The 18,025-nt window shown below is 30.7% G+C and overlaps 2 protein-coding genes across 3 annotated transcripts; one reads left to right on the forward strand and one right to left on the reverse strand.

The window, feature by feature from the left end:
* Positions 1-5,759: 5,759 nt before the first annotated feature.
* LOC123015730 (elongation of very long chain fatty acids protein AAEL008004-like) lies at positions 5,760-14,780 on the forward strand. The gene is made up of 7 exons (XM_044415642.1): positions 5,760-6,047; positions 8,781-8,849; positions 11,928-12,118; positions 12,183-12,263; positions 13,426-13,588; positions 13,641-13,963; positions 14,020-14,780. The coding sequence occupies exons 2-7, from the start codon at positions 8,789-8,791 to the stop codon at positions 14,203-14,205; spliced, it is 1,005 nt and encodes a 334-aa protein (XP_044271577.1). The 5' UTR covers positions 5,760-6,047; positions 8,781-8,788; the 3' UTR covers positions 14,206-14,780.
* A 1,385-nt stretch (positions 14,781-16,165) lies between these two features.
* On the reverse strand, positions 16,166-18,024 carry LOC123015729 (translation initiation factor eIF-2B subunit gamma). 2 transcript variants are annotated; one of them, XM_044415641.1, is made up of 5 exons: positions 17,761-18,024; positions 17,573-17,708; positions 16,706-17,526; positions 16,421-16,650; positions 16,166-16,373 (listed from the first exon to the last, which is right to left on the reverse strand). In XM_044415641.1, the coding sequence occupies exons 2-5, from the start codon at positions 17,673-17,675 to the stop codon at positions 16,217-16,219; spliced, it is 1,311 nt and encodes a 436-aa protein (XP_044271576.1). In that variant the 5' UTR covers positions 17,676-17,708; positions 17,761-18,024; the 3' UTR covers positions 16,166-16,216. The 2 variants fall into 2 exon arrangements, with proteins under 2 accessions (XP_044271576.1, XP_044271575.1); XM_044415640.1 differs by having other exon boundaries at positions 17,573-18,024.
* Between the last annotated feature and the right edge of the window lies 1 nt (position 18,025).

Consider the following 18,025-nt stretch of genomic DNA (forward strand, 5'->3'; position numbering starts at 1 on the left):
GAAATAATTTTACATTTCATTCTTTTCCAGGCTAATCTAAAACATAATTCAACAACAAAGATTTTTATAGTTTGAAAACGTCAATTAATAAATCCAAAGCACATTTTTAATCATACTCGTGTCTGAGGCTAAAGCCATTATTTTAACCATTCTTTATTTTTTTCCATCAAACCACCTTCCAACGACCTTTAGGCCCGCCACAAGGTCAGCTTGCCAACAGACATTCCCTTTTTTCTTTCATTTGTTTATACGACAAAAAGTCACCCAAACCACTGTAATTTTCCGCTTCTCCTGAAAAATTTTGACAATATGGTAATTTTGATTACAATTAGATGATTGCTATTCTATGACGCATTTCCGATCCAAGTCACGAAAAATACAATGTTAAAAAAACTCTAAAACGAATTATTAATTSGCAATATTATTTATTTTCGACAAAAAGTCACCCAAACAACTCTAATTGTCCGCGTCTTAAAAAAATTGACAGTGTGGTAATTTTGACTAAAATTTGGTAATTGTTATTTTACACAAAGATAAAGACAAGAACCCTAAAACGCATTATTAATTCACATGAGATATTGACTTTAAACGTAATTAATTTTTAAATGTCTAGACCAGAATAGTAATAGTAATTTGTAAAATCACAGGAATACTTTAGTCCTATTGCAAAATAACTTTCAACGTAATATTTGCTTGAATCACGAAGCCACAGSTGAAGTATGTCATTAATATTATATAATCGTGTCTTTTAAATATTTTACCTCCAAATAGTCCACACATACTTTCTCAGCACTATATTGATTGTAAATATTTGTAGATAAAACACGAGCCTTCTTTCACTACCTTGAACTTCAACTTGAAATTTTTGTCGATGAAGGCACATATTTACGATATTATGCAATTCATCTTTACCAGCAATTAAAACAATAACAATTTGAGGACGCAAAAACATATAAGAAAGTTAAATAATTCCCTGGACTTTCTAAAAATCCGGGTAGTTGGTTACACACGGCCAAATTTGTTCTAGACTGAACAATTATGCAATAATCATCGTTATGACACAGTTTTTGAACGAAAATATAAATATTCGTTCTAGACCAAAGAGTTTGACTTTTTCCTGGATGACTTTCACCCATCGAGTTAGAAATATTAAGAAAAAAGTCACTTTCACTGGACGATCTCGCAATTCGCATAAAAATAAAACGAAAATGATATACAGCAATTTTTTGGCTAATTTAATCATTCATACCGCATATTAATTATTTACTTATGGAAATCTACTATTCAAAGACCGGTTTTTTAAACTGTGATGTATGGTTCAAAACAATATGGTGGAATAGTACCGGAATTTCAGTATTTGGAAAATTCCGAATTTTGATTTTTGTCGCACTAATAGTTTTTGGGTAAAATTTTAGAAAAAACAACATGTCCCAAGGAGAATATTAAATAATAAGCAACAGTAATTAGAAAAAATAAAATCAGTTTTAACAACACCTACGTAACCGTTTTTTGGGACAGAAGAATACTGTTTGAAATATCTGAATCATAAGTAAAAAATGCATTTACGTAAGAAGTCCAAGTTGCATTAAAATTCACTCATTGTGTGCAAAATGAAATGCTGCTTTAATCAGTTTTGTTTTGTTTGAAATAAGTTTGTAACCCTCAACACTGAAAAAATAAAAGCCCGAGATTTCCGATGCATCCAAGTCTTTAACCTTTCGTTGCAACGTTATTCAAATGACCTTCTCTAGCTGAAAAACATTATGAACAATTTAAAATTATTGGAAAACACTTTGAATTGTTCAATTTTGGAGTTCCCTAATTAGAAAAAATTTGGAAATAATAACTCTAAAGCCAAAATAAAAAATTAAGTAAGTTGAATAATATTACAAAAGTGTCCTTGAAATAAAGTAATAGCAGTGATAAACCAACTTTTTCATATTCTTAGAAGTTAAAAATTCAGAACACATTGACAAACATTAAAATTCAATTTCTGTTTCAAGTCTTGGTTTTATTATTATACGGAAACCACTGTTTCCTAGTAATTGTCATTTTACTGTAATATTTTATTATTATTATAATAATATTAAAATTCGTTAGAAATATTAGACAAACAATTGAGTTCCTGTTGACCACTTTCTTGAATGCTTTTGCGAATTAACAATAATTCAGGGACAATGAATTTACCAAAATAACTGGGAAAATTGAGCATAATTGAAAGTTTAAAAAAAATGTGTATATATTAAATCCGAAGTAATTTAAAAAATATATAAAAATTATTTAATAAATCGAACGATATTAAAAACTTTTAAATTWTTTTTTTTTAATATCGAAAAAATCAAAAAACTAGATTATTTTTGCAATACAAAATTTAATGAATTACCCATTGTTTCACATTTCAAAAGTCTTGATTTGTGCACACAATAACTTTTAATTAGTTATAAAAATGACAAACAAATTTTTGAATCAGTTTACATAAATTGTTAAAATAGAATGAAATTAAACACTGGTGAATTGATTTCAAAAACACAAAAAAGCAAAATACTTGCAATTAAATAAAATATTTCATTTTAATTGCCAATTGTTTCACATTTAAAACAGATCTTGATTTGTGCACACAATAATTTTTAATTATTTATAAAAAATGTTTAAGAAATATTGCAAAATTGTTAAATCAGAGTTTAAACTTCCCTGAAATAATTTTCTATCGTCCTACAAATTTAGACTAATGTCTTTGCCACAGATGAGAATTTCACTTTCTTTGCCATAGAAAATTCTAGAATGAAAAATAAATGTAGTTTAATTACATAATAATTATGCAGGTAGCTAAGCTCAGTAATGGTTCAAATGTCAAAACCGACAAAAACATCCGAAGGGATTTTCATCACATCACAACAGTATAAAGAATTAAATTTGAGACTTGCAAGTAATTTAGAAAAAAATTAAGTCAGGTAATTATCGAGAATGAATCAAGTTGGATAACACTACCGCCAAATACCGAGTGAAAGGTAACATTATTATTACACAGAAGCTGGAATTTTCGAGATCAATTTTTTATTAATAAAATAATACGTGTAATGCTCTTTTGATTGTTACGACAAATGTTAAGAAATATCAGTCAACTAATATTTTTATTGATCAGGAACTAATTACAAGATTCCATCATTAAAATAATTATTATAATATATGAGAACATAATAAATTGCAACCTTGAAGAAAATAATAAGTACGAGTTTTAGACTGTCGACCCCACAAAATAAATTTTCCAGACATTTTCCACAACCTCCAGCATATTGCAGCGTTTTTATTAAAATTAAAAAAGTAAATGCATTTCCGTCATTTATTGTGAGTACAAATGATTGCGCTTTATGTAATCCAAATGACGCATTTTGGGGCCACAAAATATCCTCAGGCTTTTATAGTAAAATGCTTTTACGATAGTAGTAGAAAATTTATAATTAAAAGTAAGTACTTAAAAATTACATAAAACCATCAATCTCGTTCTATTTAAAGTAATTCTTTCTCCACGACAAAAAAATAATTTTTTAGTCATGTTTTCTTTAAAATTTGATAAAAACAAAATTAGTGAATTTGTTAAAATTAAACTTAAATTTCCAACTTAAACTTGGCGATAAGCTAGAAAACAATAATCAATGAATAATGATGAATCATGCGGTTTAGCATTTTGTACATATTTATTGAAATGTCATCACTGTCAATAATACCTATAGTAGAAATTCAAATGAATAAAAAATCAATGTTCTTTACACAAAGTTCAAAAATAAAAAAATATATGAGTAAATGTTTAAAAATAAATTAGAGCATATTTTTACAGAACTCGGAATTATAAACAAGTAATTTATTATAAAACTCGTTGCAGACTTGCAAAAAAGTCCCGAGGTCACCATCGCTAATTTTTAAAAATGTGTTTATAAACTTTTWAAAAAGCTAGTCTAAGATAAGCTACATCTGATATTTCAGTAGCTTTAGCTTATCATTTTCAGAAATAGCAAGTAGCATCTTTTTTAATTGGAGCTTTAGCTACCACGGAAATAATTACTTATTTTTTAGCCAGAGCAGGACTTATTTTATTTATCTGTTACTATTTCATTTGTAAAGCGTTTATTAATTCTTCGTAGAAGCATTTACTTCTTTAGTTATTTACAAAAATTATTTTATTATACTTTCTCTTACTTACCTAGATTAAAACATTCGTTGTTAAATATTTCATTTGAAACCATTTTAACACAATACTTTTTTGGTCTTGTAATACATGTATAAGTGCGTCCGAATAATAGTACTTCCAACTAGAATTACCAAGTGGGTAAAGTGAAAAAGTTTCTATGACATAGCACATTTGTTCCTTTGTACGAGGTTTATTTTCTGTATAAATTAAAAAAAAAACATCCCTTAAAAAGTAATTACATATTTAAATAAAAGGTTTTATGAACAAATTACAGAAATTACAGAAAAAAAAATAGAATTTTTAAAGTATTACTCGATCCACTCGATTCTTTACGACATTATGTACAGGATGACCCAGGGGTGCGTGCAAGCTCTATAACTTCTTTTCTATCCAAGCTATCGACTTGATTTTTTTTTTAATGGTAGGGCCGATAATGAATCACATTTCAAAAATATTTTTATTTAGATAATACAAGATGTCCCACAATAAGTTTCATAACTAAGTTCTGTTTTTTTAAATAAAAACCCCCAATTGACGTTAAATTTTTGAATTCGCCACTAAATTGTCAATATAACACATTCTCTTTTTTAGACTTATCTGCAAGTTTTTGACTCATGTTAATTTATGTGTCAAAATAGCGTCGTGCATAAAGCTACAGAAAAATTCATAATTTCAGAACCATTCAAGATAATTTAACCAACTTTTTTCCAGTCGATTCCTTAAGCTTTAGCGCATTTTCTGAGACTCGGAGTCTCGGAGATGTTCCATCGCCTACTACGATTTTTTGTAAATGACGAATTACAAATGGCTATAACTCCACTTTTTCAAATAAAACACCCTATATTTTATTGCATCGTTGCGTAGCATTTTTAAAGTAAACATACAACAATTGGAGTCGTCTCTTTTCTTCTCAATTGTCTTCGATCGGTAAAATGTCCTTACCGTTCTTGATGGTTACTATTAACGTTTTTTATTTTGACTAGGTCTTTTTTTATACAACATTATGCAACATAAAACAGAATAAATTCAATCCGACAAAATCAGAAACTAAAGAGCTAAGGTGCCTTCGTGATAATATGGAAATTGTCAGTTCTGCCAGTACTTTTTTTCTCAGAAATCAAATCTTGAAAAAAATCTGCATTCATTTCTATGCTTAGCTGAAAGTCATGTATCACAATTCGAGAGTTGGTCTGACACTTTTAAATCACCTGTATGTATGAATGTATTCATAAATAGTAGGTGCGAATTTTTTTTTTTTAATTTTTCTCTGCAATACTACTGTAGATTGTTTACAAAACGAGATTTAAGTGTTTTGTCCGATTTTTGTTAAAATTTCCGTTCGTTCTAAACAAGTAGAACATAATTAGTCCCAAAAATTCCAATTTGGAAAACCACTCTACAGACCTAACAAACTAGTCCCTCAATAAATGATAAAAAAACCAAAACGCGCCCATTTCGACGCCATTATTAGCGGTAATTCCACGTTGTAAACCCGGCTTTATCATCGAACAGTGTAAATCGGTAAAGACCGGTGACGTTCGCCTGCGTAAGCTATATATAACCGAAAGCTACCATCGGATTCCCTAGCCCAGATACACGAAGTTCGCTAGTTGAGAGAGATTGAGAGTGTGGTTGGTTGTCTCATGTCTCTCTGACACCATCGGCACGCCTAAACCTTATAAAATCGAAAGAAAATCCACCGGGAAAAGCGACAACTATGTGTTCAAACCAGTGATAAACCTTCGTTAAAAAAAAACACTTTGGACAMAATTGCAACTTTACCGGTTATAATTTTGTGTAAAAAATCTATCGGTGTCCTGACAAACATTTTAGTGGTGTTTTATTGATTATTTTGATAAAGGTGAGTCTGTTTCTTTGTTTCGGTGATTTTTACTAATTGACACACCCTCAAATCGGCCCATTTTACATAATCGACCCATTTAACAGCAAGACACTTACATATGACAGATGCAGTTAAGGTTATGTAACTGTCAAATGAAAAGTCGTTGAATGAAATGTGCCGACTTGATTCTAAGATTCTAAATAAAACATTGGGGCGTTTTGAGTCTTAACCTTACTTGGGAAGCCAATACCGGCTTATTTTTGGAGGCGTGATTCACTTCCTCATTCATTTTATGAAGTTTCCGATACAAAATGAAAATTTATCACAATAGGAAAACGTTAATTAAACAACAATGGATTCAGTGGGTCGAATTGTTAGTAAACTCATCGAGGATCTTTTAACCCTAATTTAAATTTTACATTCTTCCGCATTTATGACCTGAAAGAAGCCACAAAATGACATTTATTTTTATGGGTTTATTTTTATGGTAAAATTGGCAACTGATAAAACCTGCTAAATAGAGTTGTTTTAGTTACTGTCATTTTCAAAGGAATAATAATTAAAATGGCGTTAAAACTCAGGATGCAACAGTCAAATTTTTATAAAATGGGGATAGACATTAATTTTGCGGTTTTATCAATATTTTTATTCGTAGTTGTAATTAATTTAGTGAAAGTTTGTTACACAGTTTGTGTTTTTGAATAAAATTTTAGAAAAATAAGGACTTTTGGTGGCTAAAGCGATGTTGCCATTTTGCCTTGACATTCTTTGTAGTAATGAAAATTATTAATTTTTGATTCTTGCTTTTATCTGAATCGCTTTTATCGAATTTTTGCTAAATTTTTTCGGTCGCTAAAAAGGGTGAATCCTTTGCAATTTATATTATTTTTAATATTTCTACCTTCATTTATTGTGGAAATACAAGATTAAATTGATTTTTTCTGTATAGCATTAGGGGTCAAATTAATTTAGAAACGAGCATTTTTTTCTTTACACATTTGGATTAAAAGGCGAAGAAGGATACAATTTTATGAAAGGTGTTTACAATGCTCTTTATTTACTTATCTTATTGACAATAATAATAATTACTACGTAATACAAAATTTTGTAAACAATCAGTCAAAATATTTAGAAAAAATTGCGTAATTAATATTTAGTTCTATATTCTATGTATCCAATTTGTATATAAAAATTATAAAGTTACAAATTTCAATTACTTGTTTCCGATTAGTTGAGTCATTTTTGAATTTTTTTGATATAAAAGGGCAGAATATACTCAGGCGTATATGTGGCTTCCAGCTTTATTTTTRATTACTGTTTTCTTATTTTTCTTTTTGTAAAATGTTTGACAAATTTAGAAAAACATAGTCCCAATTCARTGTTGTTGATTTTTGTAAGTTTTGTTTTCACAGTTTGGTATTTTGTCACTATTCTGAGCCATTGTCAGTAGTAAAAACGGAATAAGTTGTTATTTTAATGCAATCTCAGTGTTCACTCATTGTAACAAATTGTGTAATAAACTCTACAATTGGTATACTTATTCTAAATTAATGAAAATTTGACTGTTTTTATGATACATTATGCAGTAAGGAAGCAAAATTATTTTTTACTCATTCTTGGCGTGAAAAAATGCAACTTGCATGAAGTGTCCATTATCTTAATGGAAACGAGGAAATCATTATCTCGCAATTTCTCTGTTACGTAAAATCAGTTGATCACATGCGATAAGCAAAATCTTTGAATTGTGGAGGCTGGTTCAATCCCCAAAAATGACGTATGTAGGGTATTTAACACTCGACATTGTTGTCAGTGCAAACAACATTACTCCAACATTTTAGGTAACGGCCTCAATACATACTGGACGTGGCGTTCATGTTAAAAGGAAAAGAAACTAGGTGTACCCATTGACCTCTTGCTATTTTCTTAACAAAGAAAAATTTCAACGATCGTGGAAACGTCTACTGGAACTTTTCTTAATGCCAATGCAAGGTTATTTGCATTTTTTGTAATTCTGGCGTATCATGAGGATTATCTGATAAGGGATTTTTGATGAGCAATACTAGGTGCTCTTATTACAATATTTTCATTATTAAAATCATGTGTGCCGAATTTTTCGACCCAGAAAAACAATCCAATTGTTTGGTAATGAACTTCTGGTGATTCTATGCAGAAATATTTTAATTTAGACATCTAAAAATGTCATTGACAAAAATTGCAGACTGGTATGCAATAAAAAATGCCAATTTTTATAACATAACTRCGTTATTAAAAAATCAATTAGATTCCACTAAGTAGTAATTTATAGCTGACGCAAATATCCTTCATCTTGAATTAATTTTTTGAAATCACGTGGTTTACACAAATAAAAATTACTAATTTATCAAAATGATTGGAGGAATTTTATGGTATCAAAGTGCGACACTCATAACATCCTTCACTATGAAAATATTATTTCCTTGCATTTGAGGTGTAATAATAACGTCGTACAAGGATAACAAGCTCGAGAAATTCCTCAAGCTATGGCAACATATTTCATCTTCAATTACAATAAATTGATTAGAACTGACGTAAAGTTAGTTACAAATGCCTCCATAAATTAGTAAATTTAGAACATCTGCATCGATGCCAAAACAGACGTAAAACAAGTCATAATCACGTTTGACTACGTACTTCTCAATAATAATTGTTTTGTTTGGAATTTTTTCGGCGAAACAATGCAGATTTTGAATTAATTGATTGTTATTTTTACAGACTCCAAGATGGCTCATCTCGTGACAAGCGTCATCGACAAATATGAGGACATTCTAGAAAACAAAAGTGGTGAGTATTTCGACTTTTATGTAATTTTATTCCAGAAAATGTTACATAAAACGCAAAGATACCGCAACCGGTCGTGAGTCAATATATATTTCTCAAGAACTTTCATCTTTCGACCTGAATATAGCTTTTCACTTTCTTCGTCTGCTCTTGTTCTTATGTAACTGATTAAGAAAGGTCGGGAGTTAATTTTGGAGGTCTCTGAGTTTTCTGACATTGACATTTTCGCCAAGGAGCGAATTTGGTAATGAAAAACTGGCAATTACTTCATTTCTGCTTCAATTAAAACAGTGAAAGTGATTGTAGTTGACAGGAAATGCATGCTTTCTAAACTTCTGGCTTATTGTTGTCGGGCTTTTCTTAAATAAAAAGTTTGTAGCAGTGTTACGATTTCCATTATTTTTAAGTTGAGAAATATTTGTTTATTACTGGCATTAAATAATAGATATTGAATTCCATAATATATTTGCACGGGATATTATGAAAGGTAAATATTTACTTACAGTCAGCGGTTTTATTTGTTTGTAAACGTAAAACACTTTCGTAAGTTGTGCCACAAATACACTTTTTATATGTGACTCTTTAGGACAAAAAACCGACATAAATATTATTTGTTCACACTTCATCCCAGAATGTGGTTGTTTTATTCAAAGGCCATTTTAATCGTACTTTAACACTGAAATATCGTAATTTCACATAAATATTTATATGCTCTAGGACAACTCTTACACTAATTATTGTTACGTGTTTATGTATTTTGTCTTCCTGATAAATAATTATGTAAGGTGCGTTTTAAAATTAGTCTGTTGTAGAAAAAACGTTGAATAAAACAGTGCAAAAACTTGTGATAAAATGCTAATTTGAAGGTTTTGCTGATCAACCTGTCTATTGAAAATAATTTTAATTAAAACTACAAATCAAAAAAAATCAAGGTGAAATTTTGCGAAATTCTTTGTTAGTAAACAATTAATACAGAATTAAAAATATTGCAAGTTGGATCAAAATATTTAGACAAAATTCTCTATTTTCTAAGAGACCTTGCACTAATTTTTACTCAAGGGTGAAATATATTTTGCATTAAAAACAAGTCGTTTAGCTGGTAGGTATGTGATTTTTTAGCTTAATTAATGAGAAGTCAGGGTCAGGTTATCGTAGTTTTATTTGTTAAGTTGGTGCTGAATAAGCTATTTATTTCTCTTTTGTCATCATTTCATTAATTTGGCAAATTAAAACACGTGTTTTCAGTATCAATTTTTTTTTTTCAATAATTCATAAAATTCTGGAATAAATTTAATAATTTTACTGAAAAATGTAAATTAAGCAGTTTAATAAATGTTGTATGGTTCCAAATATTTTGAATAATCCAGCAAAATTAATGAATTTACTCAAATGCAACTTTAAAAGGCTGACAATATTTTCCCATCAAAATAACTTACTTTTTTTTCAACTTAATAGACAGTTTATTTACATACATATTATTACCGGTTGTTTTATTTTTGTTCAACTTTATAAAATTAATCAGCTTGTTTTTTACTGCTTTTTGAATTATTCTACATAATTAATTCACATCTTCTTAATTGATTCTGCCTAAAAATTAAGCATTCTTTTCATATTGATGAAATCAAGGAAACAATATAAAATTACATACAAATCATGTTATCTGTAAGTCATAGTTGGCTTTGTACAAATGTCAAAAATGCATGATCTTTTTTTTTCCAAAAATTACTTTATAATGTTAAAACCTCAACACCAACTTCTCACACAGAAAGAAGTAAATTTTTTAACGTAAAGTCTCTTTAATTCGATAATGAAACTGGCCCTTATTTGCATAGAAAACCCGTAATAATATTTTAAAAAATCATGCCAAATAAAAGACATTTGATTTGAAGCTTATCATCGCGATGTTAACGTCAGATAAGCACAAGATGATTTTGACTCGGTTTCATATTAATGTGCATCGAAGTAGTCGTTGAAAGGGATCACTTTAAGGTGGCAACTATGCAAAAATTCCAACAAMCTTAACCTCAATTTTCCCCACAAATATTTTTTTCAAATAAATGTAGTAAAAARTAATTAAAATCAACAACGTAATTAACATAGGATAGCAAACATAAAGATTTTTGTCATTATTGATGTGATTAAATTTGTTCTGAATGACATTAATGACACTTTTTGTGTGAATCAGCCTTTAAGTTAAAGATGCATTTAGACTTCTACAACCTACTTGATGCACATTAATATGAAAAAGAGTATATAAGCACAGTAAATTGAGGTAGGTTGACATTTCTAACACAAATATCACGGCAAACTTGATTTTTAATATAGTTCTGTATGCTGTCAAAAATTAGGGTCACTTCCGCCGTTAAAAATGTGAAAAATGTAAATTTGTGACTGTCATTTTACCAGCTAACCACATAATACTCCGAACGTTTGTCTATAACATAAATAAACCAATCTGGATTTATAGTCCAAAGTTAATTAGATTCAAATTTATTAAAATGACTCATTCACCTGTCCGAAACAATTTTAGTATGATACTTTTCAATTGGCAAAACAATAAAATAAAACTTCCTGATTTCGCTAATTACAGTAATTAATTTTTTTTGAAATTTTCATCCTCGATGATTCCTCTTAACCTTGTCATTTCCACAATTTTTTCCCAACTCTGGTTCAAAAAGGAAGTAAATTCGCCAATGCTGCGACACGATATGAATCAAAATGAACCGGAAGTCAAAAAAACCTGATAACGAGAGCCTGTCTGTATTTCGACAGTTGTCTCGGTGATAATCGGTGCACCGGAAACGTGCAAGTATTTGAACAGGAACTAGCAGTAAAAGTCGAAACCGTTTTGAGCAGTCGAGTCATGCATTTCACATTTTACTTAAAAATAAAATCGAACCTCGATTCAATTCACTAAAATAGCCATGACCTTGTTTTTGGTGGGAAGGCGTTTGTTACACATTTCCTTATTACAATCGACGAATCTTCGTCCAATTGATATCACCCAGATGTGGCATTGGTCATCAGCCCACCAATGATTATGAATATTGTAATCACTCTAATTGAAAATTTTCGTTTCAGACCCGAGGGTGAAAGGATGGGCCATGATGTCTAGTCCTATGCCAACGTTGTGCATTTGTCTATTTTATGCGTACTTTTCGACGGTCCTAGGACCCCGATTAATGGAAAATAGGAAACCGTTTAATTTAAGAAAGACTTTAATTTTTTATAATTTATTTCAAACTCTATTCAGCGCATGGATATTTTACGAGGTGAGTTTACAATGAGTTTTTAGAACGTAGCCAATTAAGTRATTATCTTAATTTTTCGTTACAGTACTTGATGAGTGGGTGGTGGGGGAGTTACAGCTTCAGGTGTCAACCTGTCGACTATTCAAATAAYCCAATGGCGCTTAGGGTAAGTCAAAAAAATAATTAACAAACAATTAATTACGACATCATCGAGATTGAGTCGTAAAAATATCATTATGACATTATTGATTGTTGTTAGGAAGATTGATTAGTAAATAGATAAATTTGATGGCACTTAAAGTACATTTTTGCACTCCACCCACGTGATATTATTTGACCAATAGGAATTAAAAGTGACGAATTTGATTGGTTGTTATGAACGTGAATGGGAGGAGCTAACATAAAGCCCAGTGCAAAGTRATTTCTTTTATTTTATTCAAATCATWATTATGAAACAGGTGCATCTTTATGCCCGCCTAMSYMRYMWWTAACCAATAAAATAATGTGGTTTAGTTTTTGGCCTGATTTGTTGGTTGGAATTTAAATGGGCGGAGTTMAGGCAGCTTCACTGAACCCAGMAAAGTATAATTTAGTTATAGGTATAGTGATATTTTCTTATTATCTCGATTATCATCAAAGTAGGCTAAAAATGGATGATTCATTACAAAAATCACAAGATTATACWTAGATAAGATTGTATGATGAGCCATCTAAAAATTTTTACGAATGATTAATATTTTATTATTAAAAAAGGCCGTACTTAATAAAATTCGTGTAATGCGTATTGCCCCTCCTACATAATATYTGACCAATMAAATTAGGYTGTTTGCCTTGGTTTTTGCAAGAGTGAGGTGGGCGGAGCTAACGAATGAAGCAGAATTTTCTTTATAATGGATTTGTATGAATACAGTTAAAAAAATTGTAGGAAATATTTCAGGAATTGATTTACTGATATTATTAGCACACTTATTGGTTTTATTATTAAAGAAGAAAAAAGAAAGACTTAATTTGTGCTACGCATATGAGATAGGCGGGGCTATCGCAAAGTTAGAACACATAGACTTAAATAATAAATATTTGCGTTAAAAATAAATTATTTTAACGAAAATTCGTAAAATTGATTTGTTATTTTTTTATTTCATTTATAACTTTTGATTACCAAACAAATTGTTGATAAAAGCGAAAAAATCGGAAGATTGTCGAATGAGTCACATAAATATTTTTTCTATGAAACTATCAATGTTATTGTGTTGTCTCGTTTTCAATTAAATTTAATAGTATTAGAATTAAGCTTTTGTTGAAAAAGTTCCTTATTGATTTTTCCCCAGATGGCGCGGACATGCTGGTGGTACTACTTCTCGAAGTTTACCGAATTTTTCGACACACTATTTTTCATTTTGCGGAAGAAAAATAGTCACGTGTCCACACTCCACGTGATCCATCATGGCTGCATGCCATTTTCGGTATGGATGGGGATGAAATTTGCGCCAGGTTCGAATTTTTATTTTTTCTGTTACTTTAAATTTGACATGAAATTTTCCAGGTGGCCACAGCACTTTCTTCGCTTTGCTCAACACATTCGTACATATTATTATGTATTTTTATTATATGGTAGCGGCGATGGGACCCCAGTACCAGAAATACATCTGGTGGAAGAAATATCTCACTACTTTCCAGATGGTGCAGTTCGTGGCGATTTTCACTCACCAATTTCAACTTCTCTTCACTGAGTGTAATTACCCGAAGGGTTTCATGATTTGGATCGCTTTGCATGGGGTCATGTTCTTATTTCTATTTTCCGACTTTTATAAAGTTAAATACACCAACAGTAAGGCTGTGAAAAGTAGTAATAACGGTGCCTGCATGGTGAGTTTAATGGATTTAACTCGWTTCTTTGTCATTAATAATAATAATTGTTACAGCCTGTCCTCGACGATGAGAAGCAACAAAACGGAACTGTTAAAAAGTCCGACAGTAACGGCACTCTCAATAACACTTATATCAAAAGCGAATATTCCGATTCGTACAAAGCTTGCTATTCGAATGGTAGCACAAACGGCTTTGTGAGCCAAACCGTAATAGAGCGCAACTCGAAGAAGATCAATTAGGTTTTAACTTCCTTGGGTACAAAAGGACTTTTCGTGACTTTTGTTTAATTGTAGATTAATTTATTAGATAGTGTACAATTTGTTGTCAAAATTTCGTATCTCAGGGGCGAAATAAATTGGTTTCTTTTTACTTGAATGTATTATATGAGTTTTTACGGCTGCAGGGACCATTTTCATTGCGTCACGTCGCTTGATTATTTTCATTTCATCAGCCATTAGTGCCTGAATTTTTATCACAAGTTCTCTTAGCTTTAGCTTATTGTTAAAGTTTTGCACTTTGAATCGTTGCCGGTTGTTTGTACTTAACGATGTTTTATTACATTTTCGTATAATTTATCGGAAGTTTTTTATCCAGGGAGTTGCATTTTGTTGTGTAAATTCGAACCTGCGGCTCCTTCGTCTTTTCCAAGTTTTCAAATAAGTAAGTGTAATGGAAGTTGTATCACTGTAATAAATGTCGTTTTATTATCATTGTATATAATACATACTACGCGTTTCTTTAGATTTTAAAGTTTGTATAGTATTTTTGTATATACTTATGAATCTTAAGAAATAAAGTGGAAACCTGCATTTTGCGAACGGAGTTTCATTCCCTCCCCTTTTTTCAAAGAAAAACAAAAAAAAATGAAAAAAATTACCTAATATATTGAAAAAAGGTAATATAATTTAGAAAGCATAACAGGTACCGATTTTCACAAAGCGAAAATTTATCTGTTAATAAAGTAATCTCTTTTTTGATAAAGCGATTTCGTAAGTTGGAGAAAAACCTTAGTTTGGATTATTTAGGAAAACAATCGAAACTAGAGAAAAACTGATAAAACGGACCGTAATTCGGACTGATGATGTCAATTTGCTTGTCGAAACATGTGTTGGTAAGTAGTACCCTTGAATGAAAATTTTTTACCATAGAAAAAAAATGGGAAAGAAAATGTTTTTTTTTTAATTAAATTTTCCTGAAAGCATTTTCAGCAATCTTATTTATCTAAACTGTACATTAAAAGTACTTATATGTTAGTATATAAATGTTTATAAATCTTATTATTTTAATAATTTATCTTGAATTGGCTGGAAACGCCATGTTTATTATTTTAATAATTTATCTGAAGCAGTAATGGGATTTTTTATTTCTTCTTTATGTTAATTTACTAAATGCATGTTTTTATTGATTGAATGCTTTGTAAAAATTATATTTGTGCTTTTTATATATGTTATTTTTTAATAAAATGGTTAATTTGCTCATTCTGACAATCATATTTCTTGATTTCTTATGAACCGACTTATTTATTAATTACATGCACTAAACATAGATATAACAATACTTTCTCTTGTAAGCAAAAGTTATTTTTTATATCAAACGCAACAATTTTTTAATTATTATTAGTAGGTAGTTTAATATTAATATTTCCTTTTTTTTATTTATTCAGTTATTTCGTTCATGTTTTAAAATTCACTTCAATGGTACTTGTGTTTTATTGTTTTTTAAATTACATTTTTTCAGTAAAAAATGGTTTAAGGTTAATTGATATTTTTGGTAACCTCTCAACCGGTTGTTTGCTATCGTTTTTAAGATTAATATTTTAGTTTAATTGCACACTTTTTTATTTTTAGAGCAAAAAAAGAATAGAAAAATTTTTGTAAAAATTTTGATGAATATTAGCTCTTTCCAAAGCAATTCGAGATATTCCCAGAACGCAATGACGCATTTAAGAAATTTGTAGACCACCAATATATGTAAAACATGCGTAAAATCTAAATTTAACTTTACAGGAATGGATTTCGAGAATTTCATTTACTAGATATCGTAAAAACTTGCCAAAGATTTTAGCGCTTTTCAAATATCAATTTCTTTAATTTTATTGGCAATAAACAAAATCACTAATTCATCAATTTTGGAAGCTATAATGTTTCCTTCCTTATTATTTAAGTTAACAATTATAATTAAGGAAAGTAAAAATAAATATGTTCTTTATATTCGTATTTTTTATAATGCATTATGTACAAAAATAAAAAATTAAAATTCCATCAACCGGTCCGAATCCGTGAGTACCTCTTGACTGTGTTCTGAATTTTCGGGCACCAAATGATGACTTCCGATCAAACAACCCTTAATCTGGCAACCCTTCTCAATCGTGACCCCATCTGAAACTATACAATTTTCCAACGCAACCCTGAAACACAATTCTGCAACCACAATTCACACTAATGAAAAACCCACTTCTCCTTAATCGTCACATTATTCATAACAATACAATTAAAAACTCTCGAAAAACTGCAAACTTCACTATTAGCCCCAATAATTGAATTTTTAAACGAGGTCTTCTCGTGCAACTTGGCTCCCTCCCAAATAACACATTTATCATCCACTTGACTTGATTTATTCTCACTTGTGGGATGTTTAAGGACGAGATTTAAGCCATTTGTGATTTTGTCCCACTTTTCGCTGACCTACAATGCAAATTATTCTCAAAGGGGGCTCATGCCGGACGAATTAAACACGCACTTTGCTATTAATGGCCCAGTAACTCGCTAATGTGTTGACTCGGACTCCGAATGAGTCTCTGGGGGCTAATAACGCGTAACACCGGATACTATCACCGTGATAAGTGGGTTTGGAGTCACCGATATGGTCGTTGTATGATGAGGAGTCTCTAATTATAATACTAAAAGGGTCCTCTTTCGCGTAATTAAAAATGTCTTCACTGTCGCATTTGCTAACAATCGATTTGCCCTCGACTACTTTAGGGGGCTTAGATAATTGTTTTTTGACAATATGGGGCAAAAGCTCGCCTTTGATTGTTGAAAAATTCGGTTGGCTGTTTAAATATTTGATCACCCAATTTTTTATAACGTAAACGTGTGAGTCTACCAAATTGCTGTGCATTTTAATATGAGTATGTTTTTTGAGCAAGGATCGCGGTAGGGATAATTCGCTTTCAAAATCGCTCGCAGAAGCTAAAAATACCAATCGATTTGTTTGCACATCAATCCCGACCAAATCACGTTCAGGTTTATGTTTAGATTTCGGTCCCGGAATAAGCAAATTTTCTCCCGCGTGTGGATGGAAAAATAAGGACGCGACCGAAGCATCGTGCATTCGAAACAGGTCCAAAACGCCTTTTAAATTAAAATCAGTGATAAAATCGCACGAAATGACAAGAACATCAGACTTTAAACGGTCATGGAGGAGTCTTAGAGAGTCAGCAGTGCCTAAATCCTCTTTTCCACTGATAGGAAAGTAATCGATTTTGATTTCAAGCTCGGTTTTGTCAAGAGTGGCCTGAATGTCGCTTTTGTAATTCTCTAACACGACAAGAATTACATCTGAAAGTTTTTCAGTTATGAAATTTCAAACAGCTACCGCACATACCTGTAAAACCCGACTTTTGCAACTTGTGTAAAGGGTACCAGACGAGGGGCTTCGTGCCCACGGGGAGTAAACATTTGGGCTTGCCTGAGGTAATTTCGGGCATACGGGAACCTTTACCCGCAGCCAACACCACAGCCTGAAACTCGGGTTGAAACATTGCTGTACAACAAAACAACTGCTTGCTGTACAACAAAACAACTGGTTTTAATTGAAACTGTTTCACAATATGTAACAACAACTTTGCATAAAATGTGAGGTTATATCATCACACCTGAGACAGAGGCGCCAACATAACAAATTGTTACCTCAAGCCCAAAATTACTTATTTCAGGGTATAACATAACTTTGGCAACTTATTTATGACATAGTATTAAAAATAATACAAATTTTATAGGCGCTAACATTAATTAAATTCACAATTACGTGCAAATTTTTAATATTGTCGCCATTACG

Source organism: Tribolium madens, unplaced genomic scaffold (assembly GCF_015345945.1).
Source record: "Tribolium madens isolate multiple individuals breed KSU strain unplaced genomic scaffold, Tmad_KSU_1.1 Scaffold_19;HRSCAF=116;Tcas5.2_LG9, whole genome shotgun sequence".
NCBI classification, from domain to species: domain Eukaryota; kingdom Metazoa; phylum Arthropoda; class Insecta; order Coleoptera; family Tenebrionidae; genus Tribolium; species Tribolium madens.

Excerpts from the sequence above, each read along its gene's own strand:
- LOC123015729 (XM_044415640.1), bottom strand. The coding sequence starts at position 17,729 with ATGTTTCAACCCGAGTTTCAGGCTGTGGTGTTGGCTGCGGGTAAAGGT. Across the intron at positions 16,651-16,705 it reads ACTGGGCCATTAATAGCAAA|GTCAGCGAAAAGTGGGACAA; the intron begins GTGCGTGTTTAA and ends TTTGCATTGTAG. Across the intron at positions 16,374-16,420 it reads AATGTGACGATTAAGGAGAA|GGTTGCGTTGGAAAATTGTA; the intron begins GTGGGTTTTTCA and ends ATTGTGTTTCAG.